The sequence below is a fragment of the Hyposmocoma kahamanoa genome, unplaced genomic scaffold (assembly GCF_003589595.1).
Source record: "Hyposmocoma kahamanoa isolate Upper Pololo Valley unplaced genomic scaffold, ASM358959v1 66, whole genome shotgun sequence".
NCBI classification, from domain to species: Eukaryota; Metazoa; Arthropoda; class Insecta; order Lepidoptera; family Cosmopterigidae; genus Hyposmocoma; species Hyposmocoma kahamanoa.
Window position 1 is genome coordinate 24,857,735 of NW_020653854.1, and position 21,583 is coordinate 24,879,317.

General features: G+C 34.4%; 2 protein-coding genes across 2 annotated transcripts; both read left to right on the forward strand.

Moving 5' to 3' along the window:
* Positions 1-1,363: 1,363 nt before the first annotated feature.
* On the forward strand, positions 1,364-5,414 carry LOC113231964 (UPF0415 protein C7orf25 homolog). The gene is made up of 8 exons (XM_026466535.1): positions 1,364-1,615; positions 1,938-2,121; positions 2,943-3,079; positions 3,428-3,591; positions 4,333-4,550; positions 4,660-4,794; positions 4,920-5,062; positions 5,128-5,414. The coding sequence occupies exons 1-8, from the start codon at positions 1,463-1,465 to the stop codon at positions 5,209-5,211; spliced, it is 1,218 nt and encodes a 405-aa protein (XP_026322320.1). The 5' UTR covers positions 1,364-1,462; the 3' UTR covers positions 5,212-5,414.
* Positions 5,415-6,302: 888 nt separating this feature from the next.
* Positions 6,303-21,567, forward strand: LOC113232079 (DNA polymerase theta). The gene is made up of 10 exons (XM_026466706.1): positions 6,303-8,446; positions 8,530-8,654; positions 8,746-9,486; positions 9,607-10,179; positions 10,237-10,799; positions 10,906-11,089; positions 12,346-12,527; positions 15,482-15,651; positions 20,228-20,377; positions 21,273-21,567. The coding sequence occupies exons 1-10, from the start codon at positions 6,303-6,305 to the stop codon at positions 21,565-21,567; spliced, it is 5,127 nt and encodes a 1,708-aa protein (XP_026322491.1).
* Positions 21,568-21,583: the final 16 nt, after the last annotated feature.

The following is a 21,583-nucleotide window of genomic DNA, read 5'->3' on the forward strand; positions in this document are numbered from 1 at the left end:
ACTGACAACTATTTTAATTGGTTAATAAATAACTAACACTTATTTTCATGCTCCAATAGAATTTTTGGGCAAAATGCTGCGTTGCCAATGAAAATTGTTAAAAACACCCAAATTTCGGGGAGCAATTCATGTTTCCCACATCTCGAGTTCGCATTAATTATTATAAATATGTACGTCGCTTCAAAATATAATAAACAATTAAGAAACTCAAAATATAACCATCTATTACGTTTGCTGCGAATGTGAACAGAATGTAAAATGTAAAGCAAATCACCAGAAGAATTCAGTTTAGGTGAGCCGCGTTTGGCAGTTGGACGACATTCTTAAGTCAGCTAAAATTCCACAATGTCTGAAGACCCGTCTATATAATCAGTGTGTTCTGCCTACTATGACTTACGGTGCCGAGACATGGATGCTCACGCAGACTGTGTTTATGATAAGAGTTGCACAGAGAGCCATAGAGCGTGTCATGCTCGGTATCAAGGTTATAGACCGTGTTACCAATGTCAGGTTCGTATTCGAACTAAGGTAATGGACGTGGGGAATCGCATCACGAAGCTAAAGTGGATTTGAGCAGGGCACACTTGATACGGAGACAAGATGACAGATGGAGTAAGGCGATAACTGAGTGTCCAAGGATTGGATACAATAACGTCGGAACCTGGATGAGATTAGCATGGGACCCCCAGCAGTGGTTGAAGACAGGCTGTATATGACGATGAAAGCAAATTACAAAATTAGATGACCTTAAATCGTTTATTTATTTACAACAATAATCAATCTGAAAAAAGAAACATAAATATTTTTTCTTAGCCTTACAAAATTACGTAATTTATTTATTTGTTGCGTATTTGGTGACACAATGTTAAGGTTAGAAATAATCAATGAGTAAATTAAGTTTAGACCTATATTTAATATTTAAAATTGACGAGTGGTAAGTTGTGGTGTAGAAGTACGTAACTGCTCGACTGTATTTAGCAATAGCTGATTTCGTTTTTCTTCATACCGACGACCAACTGAAAGGAAGGCGAACTCAACACACACCGACTGGTAATTTTACAATTCAGAACCAAGTGCTCTGATAATAATTCTACGCGGGTTGCTAATAATGCGAGGAACGTTCGATGTTGACAAAATTCCCAATCCAGTTGAATTTCGTTGAAATTCTCCGCAATTTGTAGGAATTCCCCACAAATTGGCAACACTGGAAATATGGGACAACCTCCCTCCGTTTCTTTTCACGCAGATTCATCAGGAACGATAGCTATAATAGGTATTAACTGGTAACACTAACACTGTGAAACCTGCTCTATGTCATTTTCAGCTGATTGTCACTAAATTATCAATAGAGACATGTGCTTCTAATTTGCGTTTAGGGCATTTGTTAATTTGTTCTAAATGTGTTGAATATAGATTACTATATTTTATATTATTCACTGGTTTATTGAACAATAGCGCAAGCATGTCTTTGTCTTCAGAAGAGTTACTGGCTATGTTAGACGAGAAGATCAAATTTGGTATAGGCCTTGGTGAAAAATTACAAGATATACGAGATGTCGATGGTATGATGAAATTGCAAAGGAAAATTCGTCAAGAAATTCAGTTTCTGAAAAGGGTAAGACAACGTTAGTTCTTTTTTCAAAAGAATTTTATAGAATATTAATTGTTACTGATTTGGTGGCCACTACGTCCAGCAGTGACTACGTCTACGTCTTTCGGCTGAAATGATGACTATGATGAAATTCGTTTTTTTTTGTTGAAGTTATTAGATATACTCAGAAAGGCATGCAGATCAAAAAGAATTAGAATGTGTGGAATCAAATATTTTCATGTTTTTAAATGCGAAGTTTTCCTTAAACTTTTGCAAATAAAGCTGCAAACATTATCCGAACAGGTTGTTGAGCTTTATGCATCTATTAATTTATTTGCAATTTCAGCTTCAAAAATCGAAAAAGGTGAAAATTGAACAACTCTCATGTTCAAATCTCCGACACTTAGGAGCCATGGTAGATTGTGCGCTGAGGCCAGGAGTAATATCTGTATGTAAAATATTCCACATCAATGATGAGAGTAAATTGGTCATTGATATTATCAGCGACAATGGAAAAACTTGGACTAAAGGTAAGACAAAGAAAAACAGTCATTATCAAAGGTGAAGTTAAGGGATGGCAAACTAGAGCTGAAATTATTAATCTTTTATGTTAACTTCGATACCATAAATAATAAATGATTTTAAATTAAATTATTGGTTAAGTCCATGCATTGCCTCTATAGTAAAGAAAAATTTTAGAATTCATAAATTTTTATTTATATTAATTTGAAATGCAATTAACTGTAAAGATAAAATATGAAATTCTGTTAATATTTGAATACCTGTATGCAAGTTGAATACAATATATACATATATTACTGTATTCCGGCAACATATATTCTACCACCTACTTCTAGCCTAATGTACTACACTAATTTTCATAGTTTTATTGGTTTTTCCATACAAACTTTCATCTCCTATTTCACCCTCTTTAAGATTTATTTTTGTGACAAAAAGGAGCCTATGTCCTTCTCCTAGGTCCTATCTACCGCTATACCAAAACCCATCAATGTTTTTATTTCTCAGTTCAATTATGTTTATTTCCCAGAATTTTTTATGTATTTGTCAACACAAATCCAAAGATATCCTTAATGCATGGTGAAGGCAGTAAGTCCAGTTTTATGAACGACAGTTTTCAGCTCTGTCATTAATTCATGTATCACAAGTCTCCCAAATAGACTTCTTCAGAACTTTCTGAGTTGCCTCATAGTACTAGACTGTACCTGAATATGCTCGAGATGTAGCCCTGATTGTACCATTAACCGATAACTACATTTTGTATAACTTGTTCATACTTTCCATCTTCATGTATATTTTTTTCATTGTAATTTTCAAATAATTATTTTCGCAGTGATAGCACGGAATCCGAAGTCACTGTCAGCACTAAGTTCAGGCAATGCTTCATATGGTGCTAGATCCATACTTGATCAAGCAGAGGACTATCTAGAATGTGCAAAATTATACCCATGCATGTATCAACCACCAAAGGTCAGTAAATGTTTTAACCTTATTGGCATGTTACATTTTATCATGGATTATGCTGCCATCCACTCACTAAGACGCTGTTAAGTGACAAGTGGTCAAATATCCATTGTAAATAGCTAAGATACAGAACTTAAAATTATCTTTTTAAGAACAAAGTCACTCAACGTTTCTGACATATCGAAACTTACCCTAATGTGTGCGTAGCTAAAATACCATTAAACAATTTCAATATTATGTAACTGGGTTATGGTTTGTTTATGATGTCTCAAAAAATTATTTTGTCACGCAACTGTGTTTTAGTTAATGTGAATATAGTGTTACTAGTTTAATGCTTTTATATTATTTTTTTAGGTAGTCTTTGAATTTGTAAGTGGTATAGAGGAGAGCCTTGCAAACAAATTACAAACAATAGGAGTAATAGTAAAGGGAGACACCCTGCCAGATTCACATCCTGTTGAAGACAGTGAAGATTCCTGGAATTCAGACAACAGTGATAACAATTCCGTCCATGAAAGGTTATATCTGAAACTGTTCTTTCATCTTTTGTGGCATTGACTTGGGAAATTTTCTGTAAATTTTTCACATGCAAATAATATACGAATAATGTAATTTCCTTTCACTTTTAAAGTAATTTACTTGTGAAACTTGAATGTAAATATGTAATTATACAGGGTGATAAAAAAAACTAACCATTTTAAAGGAGCATACTGTATTATGGAAATAAAAAATAAGTGTTCGGTTTATATATTTCGGTCAAATACTTAACAAATAAATAAGTTATGACCTCTTAAAGTTTTCCGAAAAAATTGAACAATATTGACACCAGACAAATAACAGACACTGTTGCTATAGCAACAACAAGTATGTGGGGCAGTGTTCGGAGTCAGCGCGCGAGTTTATGTATTTGACATACAACAAAGTACTAAACTAACGCGCGATGCGTGCTGGTGCTTAGGCGTCTAGACAACTCGGCGCCAATCGCTCAATTTTATTTACTATTTTGACACGCGTTAAAAATTATTGGGAAATTTTTTTTTGAAAAAATTGGGAAAATTGGGAATTCAAAAAAATGAGAAAATTTTTGTTTGTTTTATTTGACAATTTTTTTTTTAAATATTTTTATGATGTGTTATATTACTGAATATTATGCACAGAAAAAAAAATGGTTGGTGATGTTTTTATCACCTGTATAGTAAATATCCGAATTATTTATTTGATATGTAGTAAGAAAAAGTTATAACATTGTTTATTTTTAGCTTAAACCCCCAAACAACTCTCCTACAAGTGTCTCAATGCATAGAAGATCATCCTGAAATCACAACTCTAAACCTAGATGTTACAGCAATGATGGCGTATATAAGCAACATGACGAATGGACACTGCGGATATATATTCAAGCAGGGAGTTTTGACCCAGCAAGGAGCTTGGGAGGCTGAACGACCTGTGAGACCTGTTTTGGAGAAGCTTTTTGATGGTACTTTTTTATATTGAGCAAATTGAATTACATTTTTAAATTAATCTCCTGTTTATGTACTGCAAAGTATCTTTATGTTGATTATTAATAGTTTCTTTAATAATTTCAGGGAAAACTTTGATTTGCTGTAAGACGGCATGGGATAACTTTGAGAAAATAGTTAATACTTTAGGAGGTCCTATGGAAACAAAGCGCGCAGAAGAATTGAAGCAGAGAATAAGAATATATCCAGATAATTTTGGAGGTAACGCGTCATATTTGGCATTTTCGATAATCTTTCTTATCTACCTGTAGGATCATTTCTATGATTGTACATAATATCTGTGTAACTCACTATTTATATAGGTATCATTTGGTATCTCTTTTTAGGTCTAGATGACTATCCAAGACAAAATTTAAAAGTCAGAGGCCATGTGCGGTTAAGATCGAAAATAATTTTCAATTTTGGACATAGAATGAAGGCGCTCACTGTGTCTGCTAATGAGGGTTTTGTTAGAGCGGCAAAGCAACAGGTAACGAAATGTTTAAATATTTCACCGAATTCTGAACGAATTAAAAGAAGTTTATTCCTTTACAGGGTGTAACCTATGCGGCATTTGTACATGAATCTCGAGCTCTCACAGAGGGAAAGGAGCCCACTGCTACTAAAATTACTTTATGATATTACATTTTATTTTCTTATACATTGTATAAATTTAATTTGTCTAGGAAAAATATACACTATAATATAGTAACATCACAACTATAATGAAATTATAAAACGAAACAAGCAACAATTTGCAATATCTTTTAGTAATTGCTTGGTAATTTTGATCTCTTATCAGCTTTTATATTACCTACCCCATTTTTTTTATTTGTATAAATGACTTCCATTTATTTCTTATTGTTTTGTAAATTAGTGATATGTGATATTAAACAAATATACTATAATTCCGTTTATCTAATGGTGTTCAATTTATTATTTTATGATAATTATATGATTTCGATTCAGCCGTTTAGGTAGGTATCGTTAAATAATTAAAAACCTCATTTTTATTTCTTTTGCATTATGCTTAGACTACGGAAACCATTTTTTTAAAGGAATTGTGTGAGAAAACCTCAGAGCGCAGGTATTCGACAGCTATGGTCCAAAAAGTATGAAATGGAATGTCAAGCGAGATGCAGGCAAAAACAACCCCGGACGAAGTGGATCTCACCAAACGCAAGACAGCGACATGGAAGACCCAGGAGGAGATGACGTGACGAGTTAGATGCTTATTCTATAAGAGATCATGTCCTGTAATGGCGTTAAATCCCGATGAGTAGAGAAAGAAAAGTTTTTTCCTTTGCCTTACAGTGGTATAATAATTGCCGAAAAATGAAAATGAAAACAAATATGAATCAGACGTGGGTTGGAAACAGTATTTGAGCCTTATAGGATGGAAAAAAATTGAACCGATGCCGAGTAGCCCTGCCATTTTTTTTACTTGTTTTGGTTTTCTTTGTAGTGGTTGCGAAATTTTTTTAATGGCGATACTGTTGAGAACGTTTCGGAGATGTCAACATGATGTCAACGGTCTAATGTAATGACAGATGACAGATACAGATCAGCTGTGTTCGTTGATTTTGAAATTAAAATGAATAATGGAATTCTGCGAATTCTCTCTGAAATTAATGTAATTTCATTGGGGGCTATGTTTTTTTTTCATAATATCTTTGTTCATCCTATTTAATGAGGTGTGATGTAGTGTCTAGTGTGTATAAGAGTGAATAATGTCCGAGGAAATTGCGGATGTCGTAGACACGCAAGTGTTGACTGAGAACGTGGGATTTCTTGATAACTGTTTCGATACTTCATTTGCTTTACAATCTTCATTGGTTACAGTAAAGGAATATGCTGCTGAAGAGCAGTATGACTCAGCAACAGTAAAGGTATACAGGACGCAAACATCTAAGAAAATAAACACAACATTGTTATGTAAACCTCTTTCTTTAGACACCAGCATCAGTAAAAACGCAGAAATATTATCTCAGATTGTCAGTAAAGATGAAATAAAAAATAAGAACTTAAAGGATTGGGGATTACCACAAGAAATAACTAAGAAATACAGCATGAAAGGCATAAAGGAGATGTTCGACTGGCAGGTCACCTGTTTAGGCAATTCTAAAGTACTTTTGGACTACTGTAATCTTGTGTACTCTGCTCCTACATCTGCAGGAAAGACACTTGTAGCCGAGATACTCACTATAAAAACCATACTTGAAAGACAGAAGAAAGTAATAATAATATTACCATTTGTTTCAATAGTCAGGGAGAAGATGTTCTATCTGCAGGATATTCTGTCAAGTTCTGGAATAAGAGTGGAAGGTTTTATGGGGGCACAGTGCCCCCCTGGAGGTTTACAGACTGTCCATGTAGCTATATGTACTATTGAGAAGGCCAATAGCCTGGTTAACAAATTACTTGAAGACGGCAATATATCAGATTTAGGTGCAGTAATTGTGGATGAATTGCACCTACTTGGTGATCCACATCGTGGCTACATATTGGAACTTTTATTAACAAAAATCAAATATGTGTCGTCTAGGCTAGATGACGTACTGATACAAATTGTTGGTATGTCGGCGACACTGCCTAATTTAGAAGTTTTAGCTCATTGGTTAAATGCTGAATTGTTTGTCACACAATTCAGACCAATACCTTTAGATGAATTTTGTTTAGTTGGTAACAAACTTTTTGATAAATGTGGACAACTGATGAGTACTATAGAAAATACAAAAAACTCTGAAGATAGTGATAATGTACTAAAAATTTGTCTGAATACAATCCAAGATGGCTGTTCTGTGTTGATATTTTGCATGACAAAAAATAGGTGTGAAAACTTAGCACAGAATGTTGCTTCCTCTTTTTATAAACTTGGTTGTAGTGGGAATGAAATTGGGATGATATTGAGAAAGCAGTTAAACTCTCAAAGTATTTCAGAAGTTTTGGAGCAATTAAAAAACTGTCCTGTTGGTTTAGACCAAATAATAAAAAACACTATTTCTTTTGGAGTAGCTTATCATCATGCAGGTTTGACTTTTGATGAAAGGGATATAATTGAAGGTGGTTTCAAATCTGGAGCGATAAGGATTTTGATAGCCACATCCACACTTAGTTCTGGGGTGAATTTACCTGCAAGAAAGGTAATCATCAGATCTCCTGTGTTCCAAAGACAGCCCATTAACATACTGACATATAAACAAATGATAGGCAGAGCTGGAAGAATGGGCAAAGATACAAAAGGTGAAAGCATACTGATCTGTACAGAAGCAGAGAAAAAAATAGGGTTTGACCTCATGATGGGTAATTTAGATCCTGTCAAAAGCTGTATTGAAAGCGAGGATAAGTACATGAGAGCAGTTTTAGAAATTATTGCCAGTAATATTGCAAATACCAGAGATCACTTGGAGTTTTATTCGAAGTGTACTTTGCTGTTTACACAAAACAAAGTAACACCTTCACAAAGCTTTCTTCTTGATAATACTCTGAAAGAATTGGAAAATTATGAACTGGTGAGAATTCAGAAAGATGAAGATGAAACTCGATATATAGCTACTGCTTTAGGCAAAGCTTGTCTATCTTCATCTATGGCTCCAAATGACGGATTATCATTATTCTGTGAGCTACAAAAAGCAAGACAATGTTTAGTTTTGGAAACTGACCTGCATCTCATATATCTGGTGACACCATACAGTGTAAGCAGTCAATGGGGTGAAATAGACTGGCTTCATTTGCTAACACTTTGGGAATCACTGACAAGAGCAATGAAAAGAGTAGGAGAATTGGTTGGAGTACAAGAGAGCTTCATCATTCGGTGTTTAAGGGGAACCAAAAAGATTAATGATATTCAGAATAAATTGAACATTCATAAGAGGCAAGTAAATTCTGATGCAAATTTATAATTTATCTATCAGCTTATCTATTTAATATTGTCTATATTGTGCTATTTATTTCTAGGTTTTATACAGCTTTGGCATTACGGGATCTCGTAAATGAAGTGCCATTATCAGAGGTGGCGACGAAGTTTCAATGTGCCCGCGGTTTCTTGCAGGGTTTGCAGCAAGCGGCTGCTACATTCGCAGGTAAATTTTCCCTGTATTGTCGATATTTACTGACTAATGTTATGTATATAAGCCAGTGAACTCATATTGTTACAATTGCTCCTTACTTTAGGGATGGTTACAGCCTTTTGCCATCAATTAGGCTGGAGATACATGGAAATGCTCATATCTCAGTTCCAAGACCGTTTGCACTTTGGTGTACATTCCGAATTGATAGAGCTCATGAAATTGTCTACGCTAAATGGTGCGAGGGCCCGCACTCTTTTTGATGCAGGATTTGAAACAATTGCTTGTATTGCCTCCTCTGAAGCAGGATCAATTGAAAATGCTCTTTTAAAGGCTGGGCCTTTCCAAAGCGAAAAAGTGCAAGAAGGGGATGACAGCGAAGACATGATAAAACGCAAAAAAATAAAGAATATTTGGATAACGGGAAATTGTGGTGTGACGGCGAGAGAAGCTGCTGAAAACTTAATAATCGAAGCTAGGAAATATCTTGAACTTGAGATTGGTGTTAGTGAAATTAAATGGAATAAACCTACTGTCTGTAATAAACCGATATTTAATACCCATGAAGATAACACCAAAGATGCACTGAATATGAAATTAGATGATAAGCTATTCAAAGATTCTAGTAGTCAACATATAATATTGTCATTGCCTCAAGAAACCAAAGATGAACCATTAACAAGAGAGACATTAGTCCCCAATTGTAGCAAAGATCCTGAACGTAATAGAACTGATGATACTTATTTAAGTGCAAATTTACGTCCCGAGGACGTAGAAGAAAAGTCAGGTAGTGAAGTGATCGAATATGTCACTTCTGATAACATCAATGTTGACGTTGAAGTAAAACGTCCACCTAGAAAAGTAATTAAAGAAGTCAGTCTTGTAGTAAATTCTCCTATTTTAAGTGGCGCTAAAAATATATCCTCTCAAGCTAAAAACCAATATTTAAAAGATATAAGAAACACAGGAAGCTGTCCATCTATACTTAAAGATGAAACAATATGGGGCTCAATGAATTTTACAGAGGCTGCCATTGAAAACATTACCAAACTTCGGACATCAGAAAAAATGTTTTCACCTGACGTAAGTTTTGGAGGAGAGTTTGAAGAAAAAGCTGTGATCTCGGAAAATGTGACTGAAAAATTATCTTCCAAATCGATGTCAGTAAAAGATATTAGTCTATTTTCATCAGAGGGTGATACTTCGAGCTTGTTTGACGAAAGTTTGCCTTTAGATGTGATTCCTAGCAAATTCTTAGATGATAAAAACATCAAAATACAACCTTCTAAGATTTTCAAACAAGAGACAATTTCAGATTTTGTGAGCATAAATTCAAATTCAATTCTCAACGCTTTTAAATCTACTCTTCTTGACGTAGATACGGATGAAGATATTAAATTAGTGTACGAAGAGGACAATAAAATTTCTGAAAACGAATTAGAAACAGTTTTGAATCTATCCAAAGATGCTGAAGTTATTGAAACGCAAAACATTAGTGAAACGAAAGTTAAGAATAGTTACATTAGCCCTTATAAAAGGTGTATGGAAAATAATCACAATGACTGTGTTCAATCCTTACCAAAGAAAGTAAAACTAGATAACAAATCTGCATTGAATCATACCAGACAATTAGGAAACAAGAAATCTGATAATCCACGACTATCTTGTCAACTATCCAAAATATTTAGATTTGAAATCGGTAACAATGAAGCCAAATGCTACGTCCTTAAGAAAAATGATATTTTAGACAACTTTGACATAATTGGAAATGTTAATGAAGCAGCTATTCATTTAGACATTATGAATGCTACAATGGCTACTAATGAAGTTATAGGAAGCAATATTATTAAACAAAGTAGACCTAAACAAAATGAATTGATACCCGTACGGTTGATTAAAGGAATAACTTTGTATTTTAGACAAGATACATGTTTTTATATAGACCTAGCTTCGTTAGAAACTTGTTTTTCTGAAGTAAAATCGAAACTAATCAATTGGTTACAAAGAAAATCAACAAAATTAAGATTAATGTATTTGAAATCTAGCTATGTCAATGTAAAGAAATGCTTTGGCGTAGATTTGTTAACCGATTGTGTGGATATTTCAATAACAGAATGGTTACTAAACAGTGATGAAAAAGTTCCAGATCTCACGTTTTTAGTAAGTAGGCCCTTTAATTTTTTGTTAATTTCAGTTTTATGTTACCAAGAATAATTATTTGCTATATTTACGAAGCTGGAACTCATGTCTATTATCTTTATTTCAGACCAAAAAGTACTGTCACATAGATTTACAAAGCAGCTCTATAAAAATTGATAATAAAGAGAAGAAATTTAAAAACCTTGACAATGTAGATAGTTCAATTGTAAGAACGTGGTGTATATGGAAAATTGCTGATAAACAGGAGATAGGTTTAGCTGATCAATACCAGCGTTTGCGAAGCGTTATGGGTTAGTATTGAAGATGATAATTCGGATTTAAATCGCGTGTAGGTATTTGTGTTTTCAAGTAAACTAATGTTTTTCGGGGTCTTTACAGGTCCCATCTGGTGAGTCAGCCGTGGCTTTGGAACTTGATAAGTGCCCGAAACGTGGGTTTGAAACATCGACTTTATAACCAGAAATAGATATTTTATAATTTATTTAAATTAATTAATTTATTTAATAATCTTTATTTTATAATAAATCACAAATTAGAAAGCTGAGATAGTACAGTACCAACAACTGACCAATGTGTACGTCTATGTAATATTATATAGACGTACATACATAAAATATTATGCTATTATATAATATTTATTATAAAATAAAGATAATGTTATCTCTAACTATGAGGGGCTGTTCCATTCGGTGTAATTACAAAACAAATGGAATCATATTTCATCGGTAATTAAATATTAAATGTGTAATTTTTCAATTATAGTCTATTACAGCAAAGCTCAAGTTAAACTGGTCGATTTGAAGTGAAACAATTAACGACCCCCGTCAATTGTTTCGAATTCGGGCTGGTCAATCGAAGTGTAGTTGTCACCGTAATGATTTCGCAGAATAGTTTTTAAACAAATTAAAAGACATTTCGTCTCTATTTCTGGTTATGTACTCGATGGTTTGAAATAACAAAGAAGATAGGTACTGGATGATTTATTCATTTATTCACAATATAAGTTTACAGAGGAAACTTGTGATTGATACAAGGTTGTCATGATAAATCATCGTCAACCCATTTGTAGTCCCATTGTTGCGCACGGGTTTCCTCACAGGCCAGGGCTTAGGGCATAGCTCGTCACGCTGGTCCAATGCGGATGAGAGACTTCACACGTTTTCCGAATGTTGTGAACCTTCTTCGAAGTGCAGGTGCACCCAAGAGCTCAAATTACATTTTACACATAAATTCCACAAACTCAGAAGTGCGAGCCTAGATTCGAACCCACCGTCTCTGCTCGAGAGACAGTAGGTATGAACCATTAGACTACCACGGCGTCATGATAAATGATACATATAATTTCTTCTATTTCTAGTTTTTTTTATTAACGTACCTGCAATTTTATAACGGAATATTCGTATAAAAATGTTATTACCTAAATAACATTCTAAAATGTGCCTTAATTACTTACCAACAAACTTCCATTAGCCAGCTGGATTTGGAGTAAAATTATAATTAACTGCGCAACTTTAAAGAACTTCTCAAAGTCATAGAAAACTTTCAGACCTCGAAATCAGAACCGCTCGCGTCCTGGCGGATTGCGAATACTACGGTCTGGCGGTAGACAAGGATCTGACGTCACAACTTTTGAATGATGTCAAAAGTTCTCAGGAAATGCTGCAGAGACGAGCCTATCAGATGTGCGGGTACCATTTTAACTTTAACTCTTCGAAGGATGTTGCTAAGGTTTGTTATAATCTAAATAAGGCTGTAGTGTGTAGAAATATTGTATGTGGTCACGATCTATAAGAATTATTGAAAGGTCGCTATCTCAGTATGGATAGATAAACAAGTAGCGGAAATTAAGGGCGCACGCGCCATAATCGGCAATGCATTTTGACTGGCTATATCTCCCACACTTAAAGAGTATACAACCTCGAATGGCTTTACTTGATTCCGCCTAACAGTGAATGTGTTGGATCAATCATTTTGGAAAAAATGTATAATACAATTGAGGGTATACACTGATTACTATACGGTGTGAAAACACGATTCCTGGAAATATTCACGATAGAAAAAAAAACACAAACTTCACTCGAACATTTACTGGAAAATTGCTGTGTTAAATACGTACTTTACATATGCCAATGATTTTTTTTATATCAACTGAACTAACTAAAATGCGTATAGTATACGATATACATTTTTCAAATGGGTTCAATTTCGTTTGGAAAAAAATACAATTCTGAAATACAACTTGTGACCATGCCGCTCGACCAAGCAAAATTAATCATACTAGATATTGTAATACTGTGGTTTTAGCAGTCACACTTATAAACACGTAACGCCTTGAACGGGTTAGAAAAGTTTATCTCCTATGTTGTAAGTGTGTTTCGATACCGCTCAGTCTTTGTCATACTTTGATATTAATTTGTGAAGCGGCAGGTAGCACACAAGAATGCTTCAGCGCACTCGTGCATTACCAAGCGACAGCATGCTTACGCGCTCGCTAAGTATCAGTTAGACCAGAGGTTCTCAAACTTTTTTGTCTAGTAGACCACGTGCTCATTTCTTCTGTATATATATGGCGTGGACCCCCTGCTTTTCTTATGTACATTTTTTTTACAAATTCATCGATTTCAAATGTGTTTTTGACCGCTAACACAGTGCTACTCACTTAGATGAGTTTTTGTGTCTCGAAATATGTGAAATTCAGTATTATGCTATTGCTGAACGTAAAATTTGAATCTCTACTACTCTACCTTTATTTTTAAATACATTTGGCAAGTATGAAATTGTTTGAATATCGTTATTAAAATAAACTTTACGTAAATTTTTAATAGTCTTTCACGGGAAGTGAGTAGGTATTCGTTTTTCATCGACTCTGAAAAAAATACATTTTTTGAGTTAATACACTATTTATATATTAACAGTCCGACATGTTAAGTTTAAATTTTATGTAACCAAATGTTTGTTTACTGTGACATGTTTATGGTATATACATCACACGTGAATGGGTCGCACTCTCGTGGACCCCGTTTAACTTCTCACGCACTCCGTTTTTTCCTTGACGTGGACCCCTTGTATGTTCACTACTTTGGGAATTATCAGGATAGGCGGTGCAGCGCCGCACCGATACTGAAGCACGCTGATGACACTAACGAAAATAAAAAGACTTTATTCTTCAACACTACAACGATACATAAAAAACTTTAAATAGTGGCTTAAAATAAATGGCTGTGTTGAAGAAAAAGTAACAGCCTCAGCAATTTACTGTTTTTCAGGCTTCACCTTGTATTTAATTCAGAACTCCAAGTGAAGTATATTGGTCGCTGTAGACACCGTAGTATGCAGTTTCTAATTAAATTTATAACAATAATATCGTTTATTGCAAAACATGTTGTTATATTAGGTCTTATAGTAATATGGTAAAGTATCAAACATGTACTCTGTAAGGGCGCAGCAATGTCAATTGTTAACGTAATTATTAATCATAATATTATTACAATGAAAATAAATAAATCTAAGCAAATATATTCAAAAAGTCAATTGAAATAAAAAAAATTAAAAATAAATCAATTTATTTATTAATAATTAATCAATTAAACATGAATTACTTATTAATTAATCGTCAAATTATCTTAGTGTTGTATAATAATTATTACATTTGTCAATTAAATCTTCGTAATAATTGTGTTTATTTACTCCGTGATCTTATTATTCTACATTTATTTTATTAAATTACATAATTATAATGTCATATTTTTATAACACAGATAACATATTAACATTACATTTTTTTTATAACATTCTGAACAATTTTCTTCGTCACTAAAAAACATAGCATTTTGGGACAGATATTTACTAAGTTGGTTTTTCAACATTTTTAGGCTATCAATTTTAAAAGGTCAGGGAGTGCGTTATAAATTTTAATTGACATAGAATACGGACCCAAGTTGACCATTTGCAGTTTTGAAACTGTTGTTGCTAGCGTGCATTTGGGTCTTAATTTTTCTGAACGACAATACAGAGGATATCCTCTGTTTGGATGTATATACATCCAAATTATTCTTGCAATAAGACACATTTGTAAAATATGTATACATGTTAAAATCAAGATGTTATATTTGATAAAATACGATTGGCAGCTGGTAAACGAGTCTATATTGGCGAGTATGATATATACGAATACATTTTTTCTGTAACGCAAAAAGTTTTTTTGCGTCAGTGCTGTTGCCCCACAACGCAACACCATAGCTAAGCCAGGCGTGAGCATACGCGTAGTAAGCGCTAGTTGCTGTCTTAAGGTCAGTCGATTTTTTGAGTTCGTTCAGAGCATATGTGAAACTTGACAATTTACCAACAACTTTATTTACATGGTCCTTCCAATTTAAATTGATGTCGATATTTATTCCTAGGAGGCAAAGTGAGTTTACACAATCAAGCGGAATGTTGTTAAATTTATAAATTAAGTTTATATGGCGTTTTTGATAAGGTCTGAACGGCATTCATTTAGTTTTATTAAAATTAACTTCTAGGTTATGGTCATTAAGCCAGCTTGTTATTAATTTCAAATTTAAATTTAAAAGTTCGTGAAGTTGTGTAGTATTGGGGAAAGTATAATTAAGAAAGCACCTCACTCATCGCAATTATACACTATTATATACAATATCCTTTTTTCACGTGTAGTATTGCTTCAGGTGCTAGGGATGTACAAAGGTCGCCAGGTTAGTACAAAAAAGAGAGTGTTGACGTCACACAACAGCCCCATGGCCAGCATCGTCATTTATTGGAGGAAGCTCAATGCTATTCTCACCAAGACTTTGTACCCTCTTACTGAGAAGGCTGTCATTTATAGTGACGGTAACAGGTGAGTTTTTGCAGGTGAATTTTTAGGTTATGTGAGGTTATTTTTTAACTTTTAATCTAACTAGGTTATTTAAAACTATTTTGCTTTTAATCTTTTAACGGCCTGGTGGTCCAATAATTTGCAGTGTGGTTACTGGATGATTTTCTGTAGAACCCATTTGGGAAGTTAACTTTTGTAACTTGGTTCTGGTCTGGGTGTTCTGGGTAGCGCCCCAGCGTGAATTCCGTTGTTCTGCTACTTAAAGCACAGGGAATTCTCTATTTCAGGTCAGGTGATTGCTGTGATTGTTTAGTACATTATTATTAAACGCGAACCGAAGACATTAATTTATACTCCGAAGTTCCGCAATTATTGACTTACAACACCGTAGACAAAACAATGCAATTTATTTCCTGGACTCTTTTGTTTTTTTATTTTAGTGAAGAGACGTGCTCTAGCTCCGATATTTATCGAGTCAACACATTATGTAACTAAAATTAATTCAAATTGATAAATTTTGGTACCTGTCTATAATATAAATTATAATGAAATTAAATAAATTATAAATAATTCTAATAAAGTCTTATTGTGTATTATAATGAATCATCGGATTCTTCTCCATGTGAACGGGAATCATCCCTTGAATCTTCATAACATTAATTATTCATTCTTGAGACAAATTGTCAAAAGCAACATCGCGATTTCAATCAGACAATATCTTCTTTTTTGAACCCGGTCACATTCACGATTAAAACTTCTTCATAACTAAAATCGAATGTTATAAAAAATCGAATCAGAAACGCATTAGGACATCACTAATTGATTAGAATGCGAGCTGTCAAAAGTTAAATAAATAGTTGGACGGAGTATAGTTTTCACACATCCAGCTTATTAACTAACTGTTATGTCTATAATCGTTGAACAATACCCTTAACTTACGAGTTAGTGTCTTGACACTAACATTAATATATTAAATTAAACCCAACCCTAATACTAGATAAGTTGGATACATAAATAACGAAACTAAGACAGACCCTGTGTCCAAACTACCTAATATATTGTTCAAATATTGCCAAATAAAGTTTCCACGCCACATGCAAGTAAAGTCGTGAAGGCCTAAGTACGACAGTGGAGGCAATATGTAATATACAGGGTGGAAAAAAATCAATTGGACAGAAAGGGATAAAGGAAACATAATTTTATTTTTAACCGATTTCAAAAAAGGAGAAGGTTCTCAATTGGATTGTATGTATGTTACGCGATTCCTTTTGTGGACAGATTTTGATGATACTTTTTTGTTGGAAAGAGGGTACCTCAGTAGTGGTCCCATTTTAATTTGAAGAAAATATCCTCTAAGGGTGGCAAACCAGGGGATGAATCCGGTTTTGCGCGCTGTCCCGTAACCGATTTCAATAAAACTTGGCAAATAGATGTAATTCCACGCACTTTTGAGCTCGGTTTTTTAGTATTCTGCACTAAGATTATCTTAATATGAATAACTGCATTGACAGATTTTTTGAAAGCTTAGGTACCTGAGCCGCCAATCGAACCAACTAAAAATGCAAAATATAAACACTCGCTACTTTATTGTACAAGAATACAAGATATTTATTCGCTGAAAAATGTAGTTTACAATGGTGTTATAGTATATTATTATTAGATCGTACATTTCACCAAAACTTGGCATGCGAATATTTTACACAATTCTTATTTCAACCACGCACAGTGGTTAAATTTTACATTTTATGTTATCAATTAATAAATCATTTATATTGTAGTAGCATTGTGTAACTAACAAATTATGTAATTTTATTTTAAATTGCCTACAATTTAGTTCTTTAACTGCATCTGGTATTTTATTAAATAATTTAGGTGCCAATATAAACATCGTTCTATTGTAAAATTCCAAGGTGGGGCGTTGTTTTGGCCGTATTTCTATTTTGTTCCTTGTTTTCCTGGGATGTCTGGTTTTCACTAGATTAAAGTTGCCTGGATTTGTTTTATATAAACACTCAATGTATTAATTGATATTTACTTATTCTTGATAGAATCAATGATAAGAGTCTTCTTATCATGTCGATCGCATAGACTGTAATACTTGCCGTCGTAGTGGAAGCATTTGCCAATCAGCGTAAGGTTCTCGCCTATTCGCTTATAGAAAGGAATCGTTCGTCGTGCTGGGAGACTCTTTTCGTGCACTCCAATAATAAGAACGATCTCCAATTAACATTGGGTTTTACGATTAAAGACGTCCATGAAATCTAATATATAATAAATACTAATAGGACTTTAATGGACGTCTTTAATTGCATTTTTAGGTGGTTCAATTCCCGGCTCAGGAAAGTGTTACAAAAAATAGCAAATTCATTTATTCATATTAAGAAAAGTAAAAGAATGCGTCCTTTAAGGAAAATTAGCTACCTTAAGCATTTAATTGTTTCCCTTCATATTCCATTGATTTTTTTCCACCCTGTATAATAGCTCTCTGGGGCGTTGGTGTAATAGAATACAATCTTCCGCTATCATATCGCGAACATTTGGCTTTCGCGTTATTCCTCAACTATCGATATTGCTCTGGCTCACTTGGGAATGTGAACGGAGGTATTAACGACGCTGTGATTTTATCATGTATCATATTACAATCATGGTAAGAAAAATAAATTACTCGTTACTTTCTCTTTTTAAATGAGCTAGAAAATAGGTGTAGTTTTTGAGATCTTTTTGTGATACTACATTTGTTTTCGCATACTATTCCATACTTATTATTTCTTGAAATAATGTAATACAAAAGGAAATAAAGACAATGTAATAATAAAGATAATTTTTTCTGTGATCAAACTTTGTACATTGTAAGTTTTTTAACGAAAGAATGCTTGAATGTATCGAGTTCTTAGGTTTTCGCGATTGTTGAAATGAAACTATTTTTCTGGATTTAAATTGCGTATATTTGTTTTTTCAAACAAACCAACGTTTCGGGGCCTTTACAGGACCCATGGTCACGGTTGACTGAGGCGGTACAGTCATCAACCAGTTATATCTAACACTAATGCAAACCACCCTATTATTTCACTATAGTTGCAAAAGTTATTAATTAAATACCTTAGAATAATAACGCATAGAATGATAGTTTCGTATCAAACGAACTGTCACAAGTGAGGCAAAAATCAAATTCATGTAGGCTAGTTTTAGTAGTAGGTTAATTTTCGGTTTTAGTGAATATTTATATAAAAATACAAGTTGAAACGCGTTACTTCGCGTTAAGTGAGGCAAATTGAAGTGCTCCCAATGGGCCTATACGAGCGGGCGGGCCTTCAGTGCTCAAGGTCAACTTACACCGCGAACAACTCAAGAATTTTAGCTAAAAATGACGAAATGTGCGGTAAATGAGTGTAAAAATACGTCAGACAAACATAAAATAGATACTAACATCACATTCCACAAGGAAGTAACGCGTTTCAACTTGTATTTTTATATAAATATTCACTAAAACCGAAAATTAACCTATTTCTAAAACTAGCCCACATGAATTTGATTTTTGCCTCACTTATGACAGTTCGTTTGATATGAAACTATCATTCTATATGTTATTATTCTAAGGTGTAGACTAGGTTTCTATGCGTTATTATTCTAAGTTAAATACCTTATTTTTAATTTTACAAAGAAATATACCAATTATTTTATTGAATGAATTTTTTTTAACTTTAATTTATGATTAATTAATAATAGAAATTAGAATAAATTAAAACATATTAATTGGTACTGCAATCTTATGTCTGTTTGGGGTTTTTCATCGGAGGAAATACTGGATCCCAAACTGGTGATACGGAGAAACCATCTTCCCTGTTGAAATTAGGATGTTTTTTAATTTCAATGGCCTCTCGCAGCATCCTGGGTAGATAACGGACTTCTTTTGCAAGAACCTGGGGTTTGTCAAATTTCATTGAACGTGTAGTTTTATCCATGACATGCTCGCAGACTGCAGACTTGTTTACGCAACGGTGTTTGACATCAGCTATATGTTCTTTGACGCGGGTACAAATACTTCGCTTCGTTTGTCCAATATAAGAGAGACCGCACTAACATTATTAATATTAGACATACCTGGCCTGGTGATGACTGTACCATCTCAGTCAACCGTGACCATGGGACCTGTAAAGAGCTCTAAACGTTGGTTTGTTCGAAAAAACAAATACACGTGAGTTAAATCCGGAAAAATAGTTTAATTTGGTAAATGTTTGAATGTCGTTTTTATAATAATCTCAGTACAGAGTACTACAAAAAACCGACCTCAAAAGTCATTCATAGGAGTGGATTACTTTATTCAAATTTAAATGGGACCACTACTGTGGTACCCTCCTTCCAACAAAAAAATAATCATCAAAATCGGTACACAAATGCCATTGCGTAACAAACATACAAAAAAAACAGTCGAATTGAGAACCTCCTCCTTTTTTGAAGTCGGTCAAAAATAGACACACGATGAGTTGTGAAATTACGTATATCAATGTGTTCTTCATATACAGTTTGTCAGTTTGTCATTTCCATTTGACAGACTTTCCACGCGTCTTTTTTATATTACATAATATTTCTCTCGTAGGATAACCCCGTCGTACACGATGTACACAAACACGGGTAGAATCAGCATGCATGATCCAAATCTGCAGAGTGTGCCACGTACCTTCACAGTACCTGCTGAATATCTGTCAAATACACAACTCTCCGGAGATATAATTGAGTTTAATTGCAGGTAAGACCCATTTAGAGAGTCGTCGAAAAGTTTGCCGCGATTATAGTCATAAACGTGTTAATGAACCCATAGGGCAGTGAGCACATGATTGAATTTATTGTTTATAGCCCTTTCGTAGCCATATACTGGTTGTAACCTGCCCAGTTAGGCTGCTAACAGATTGATTGCATGTTTGCAATTAGGTGATGCGTGAAGCCGTAACTAATTTCATGTAGCCGAGAGCACGATTGGCATGAAGTTGATAACGACTTTACGCATTACCTGCATGCAGTCAATCCATTAGTAGCCTTACATAAAACCGGGTACGCATTACCGAGTTGTAATTGTGACGTGACAGATACAGTAACGAGGTTCTAGAGTGAACACGTGAAACAGTCTTCACTGACTAGAATGAGTTATAATCCTCATCTTCAATCTCATCCTGGTTATAATCGGATCACTGCGAACTGCACGCGTACCGCTCGCGGCAAGTCCGCGAACCACGCACACACTATGACTTTTGGTGACATGTTACGGTTACAGTTTACTAGTGAGTATTCCGGCTTTACTTGTTATTTAAAAAAACATATGTTTATTTAAATAACAAGTAAAGCCGTTTATAATCATATGTTAGGAGTTGTCACACTGATCAAAGCCGATTGGCTTGAGCCATCCGAAGTGAAGCAAAATGCACGTCTTTTTCGTTCTTACTGCACAGACAGAAAGCTGACCAGCTTAAGCTGATAAGTGTGGTGACTTCCGGGTTTTGAAGAAGTGAACATTAGTAATTTCCTTTGCTTCGTCTGCTCACGCATAGCCCTGTCGTCTTTTGTCAAAGAATCGGATAATTTGTTTGTACTTAAAAGAACCAAACTTCCAAACTTGTTATCTTCATGTCTTCACTGCAATTTACCAGACGCATCTTCCGCGCGGCGCCAGGCTACACACTGGTCTCAGCAGACTATTGCCAGCTGGAAATGCGAATTCTCACACATTACAGCGAAGACGAGGTCTTGATGCGCATCATGAAGTCTAACGTGGACGTGTTTAGAGCTATAGCTGCTTCGTGGGGACAAGTCGATGAGGACCAGGTATGGATACTTAACAGTCTTAAACAAAGAGAAAGTGAAAAATGGTTACAAAGTCCTGTGGACTCTTTAACACGCATGTTAAATGCGGGACATCGCAATGTGACTTATCGAAATTTGTAGAAGCATATCCTTTACC

Bases quoted from the DNA above. Each gene is read 5' to 3' on its own strand.
- LOC113231964 (XM_026466535.1), top strand. From the start codon at position 1,463: ATGTCTTTGTCTTCAGAAGAGTTACTGGCTATGTTAGACGAGAAGATC. The intron at 3,080-3,427 runs GTCAGTAAATGT...TTATTTTTTTAG, and splicing joins GCATGTATCAACCACCAAAG to GTAGTCTTTGAATTTGTAAG. The intron at 4,795-4,919 runs GTAACGCGTCAT...ATCTCTTTTTAG, and splicing joins ATATCCAGATAATTTTGGAG to GTCTAGATGACTATCCAAGA.
- LOC113232079 (XM_026466706.1), top strand. From the start codon at position 6,303: ATGTCCGAGGAAATTGCGGATGTCGTAGACACGCAAGTGTTGACTGAG. The intron at 9,487-9,606 runs GTCCACCTAGAA...TAAGAAACACAG, and splicing joins TGTTGACGTTGAAGTAAAAC to GAAGCTGTCCATCTATACTT. The intron at 20,378-21,272 runs GTAAGACCCATT...GCAATTTACCAG, and splicing joins ATAATTGAGTTTAATTGCAG to ACGCATCTTCCGCGCGGCGC.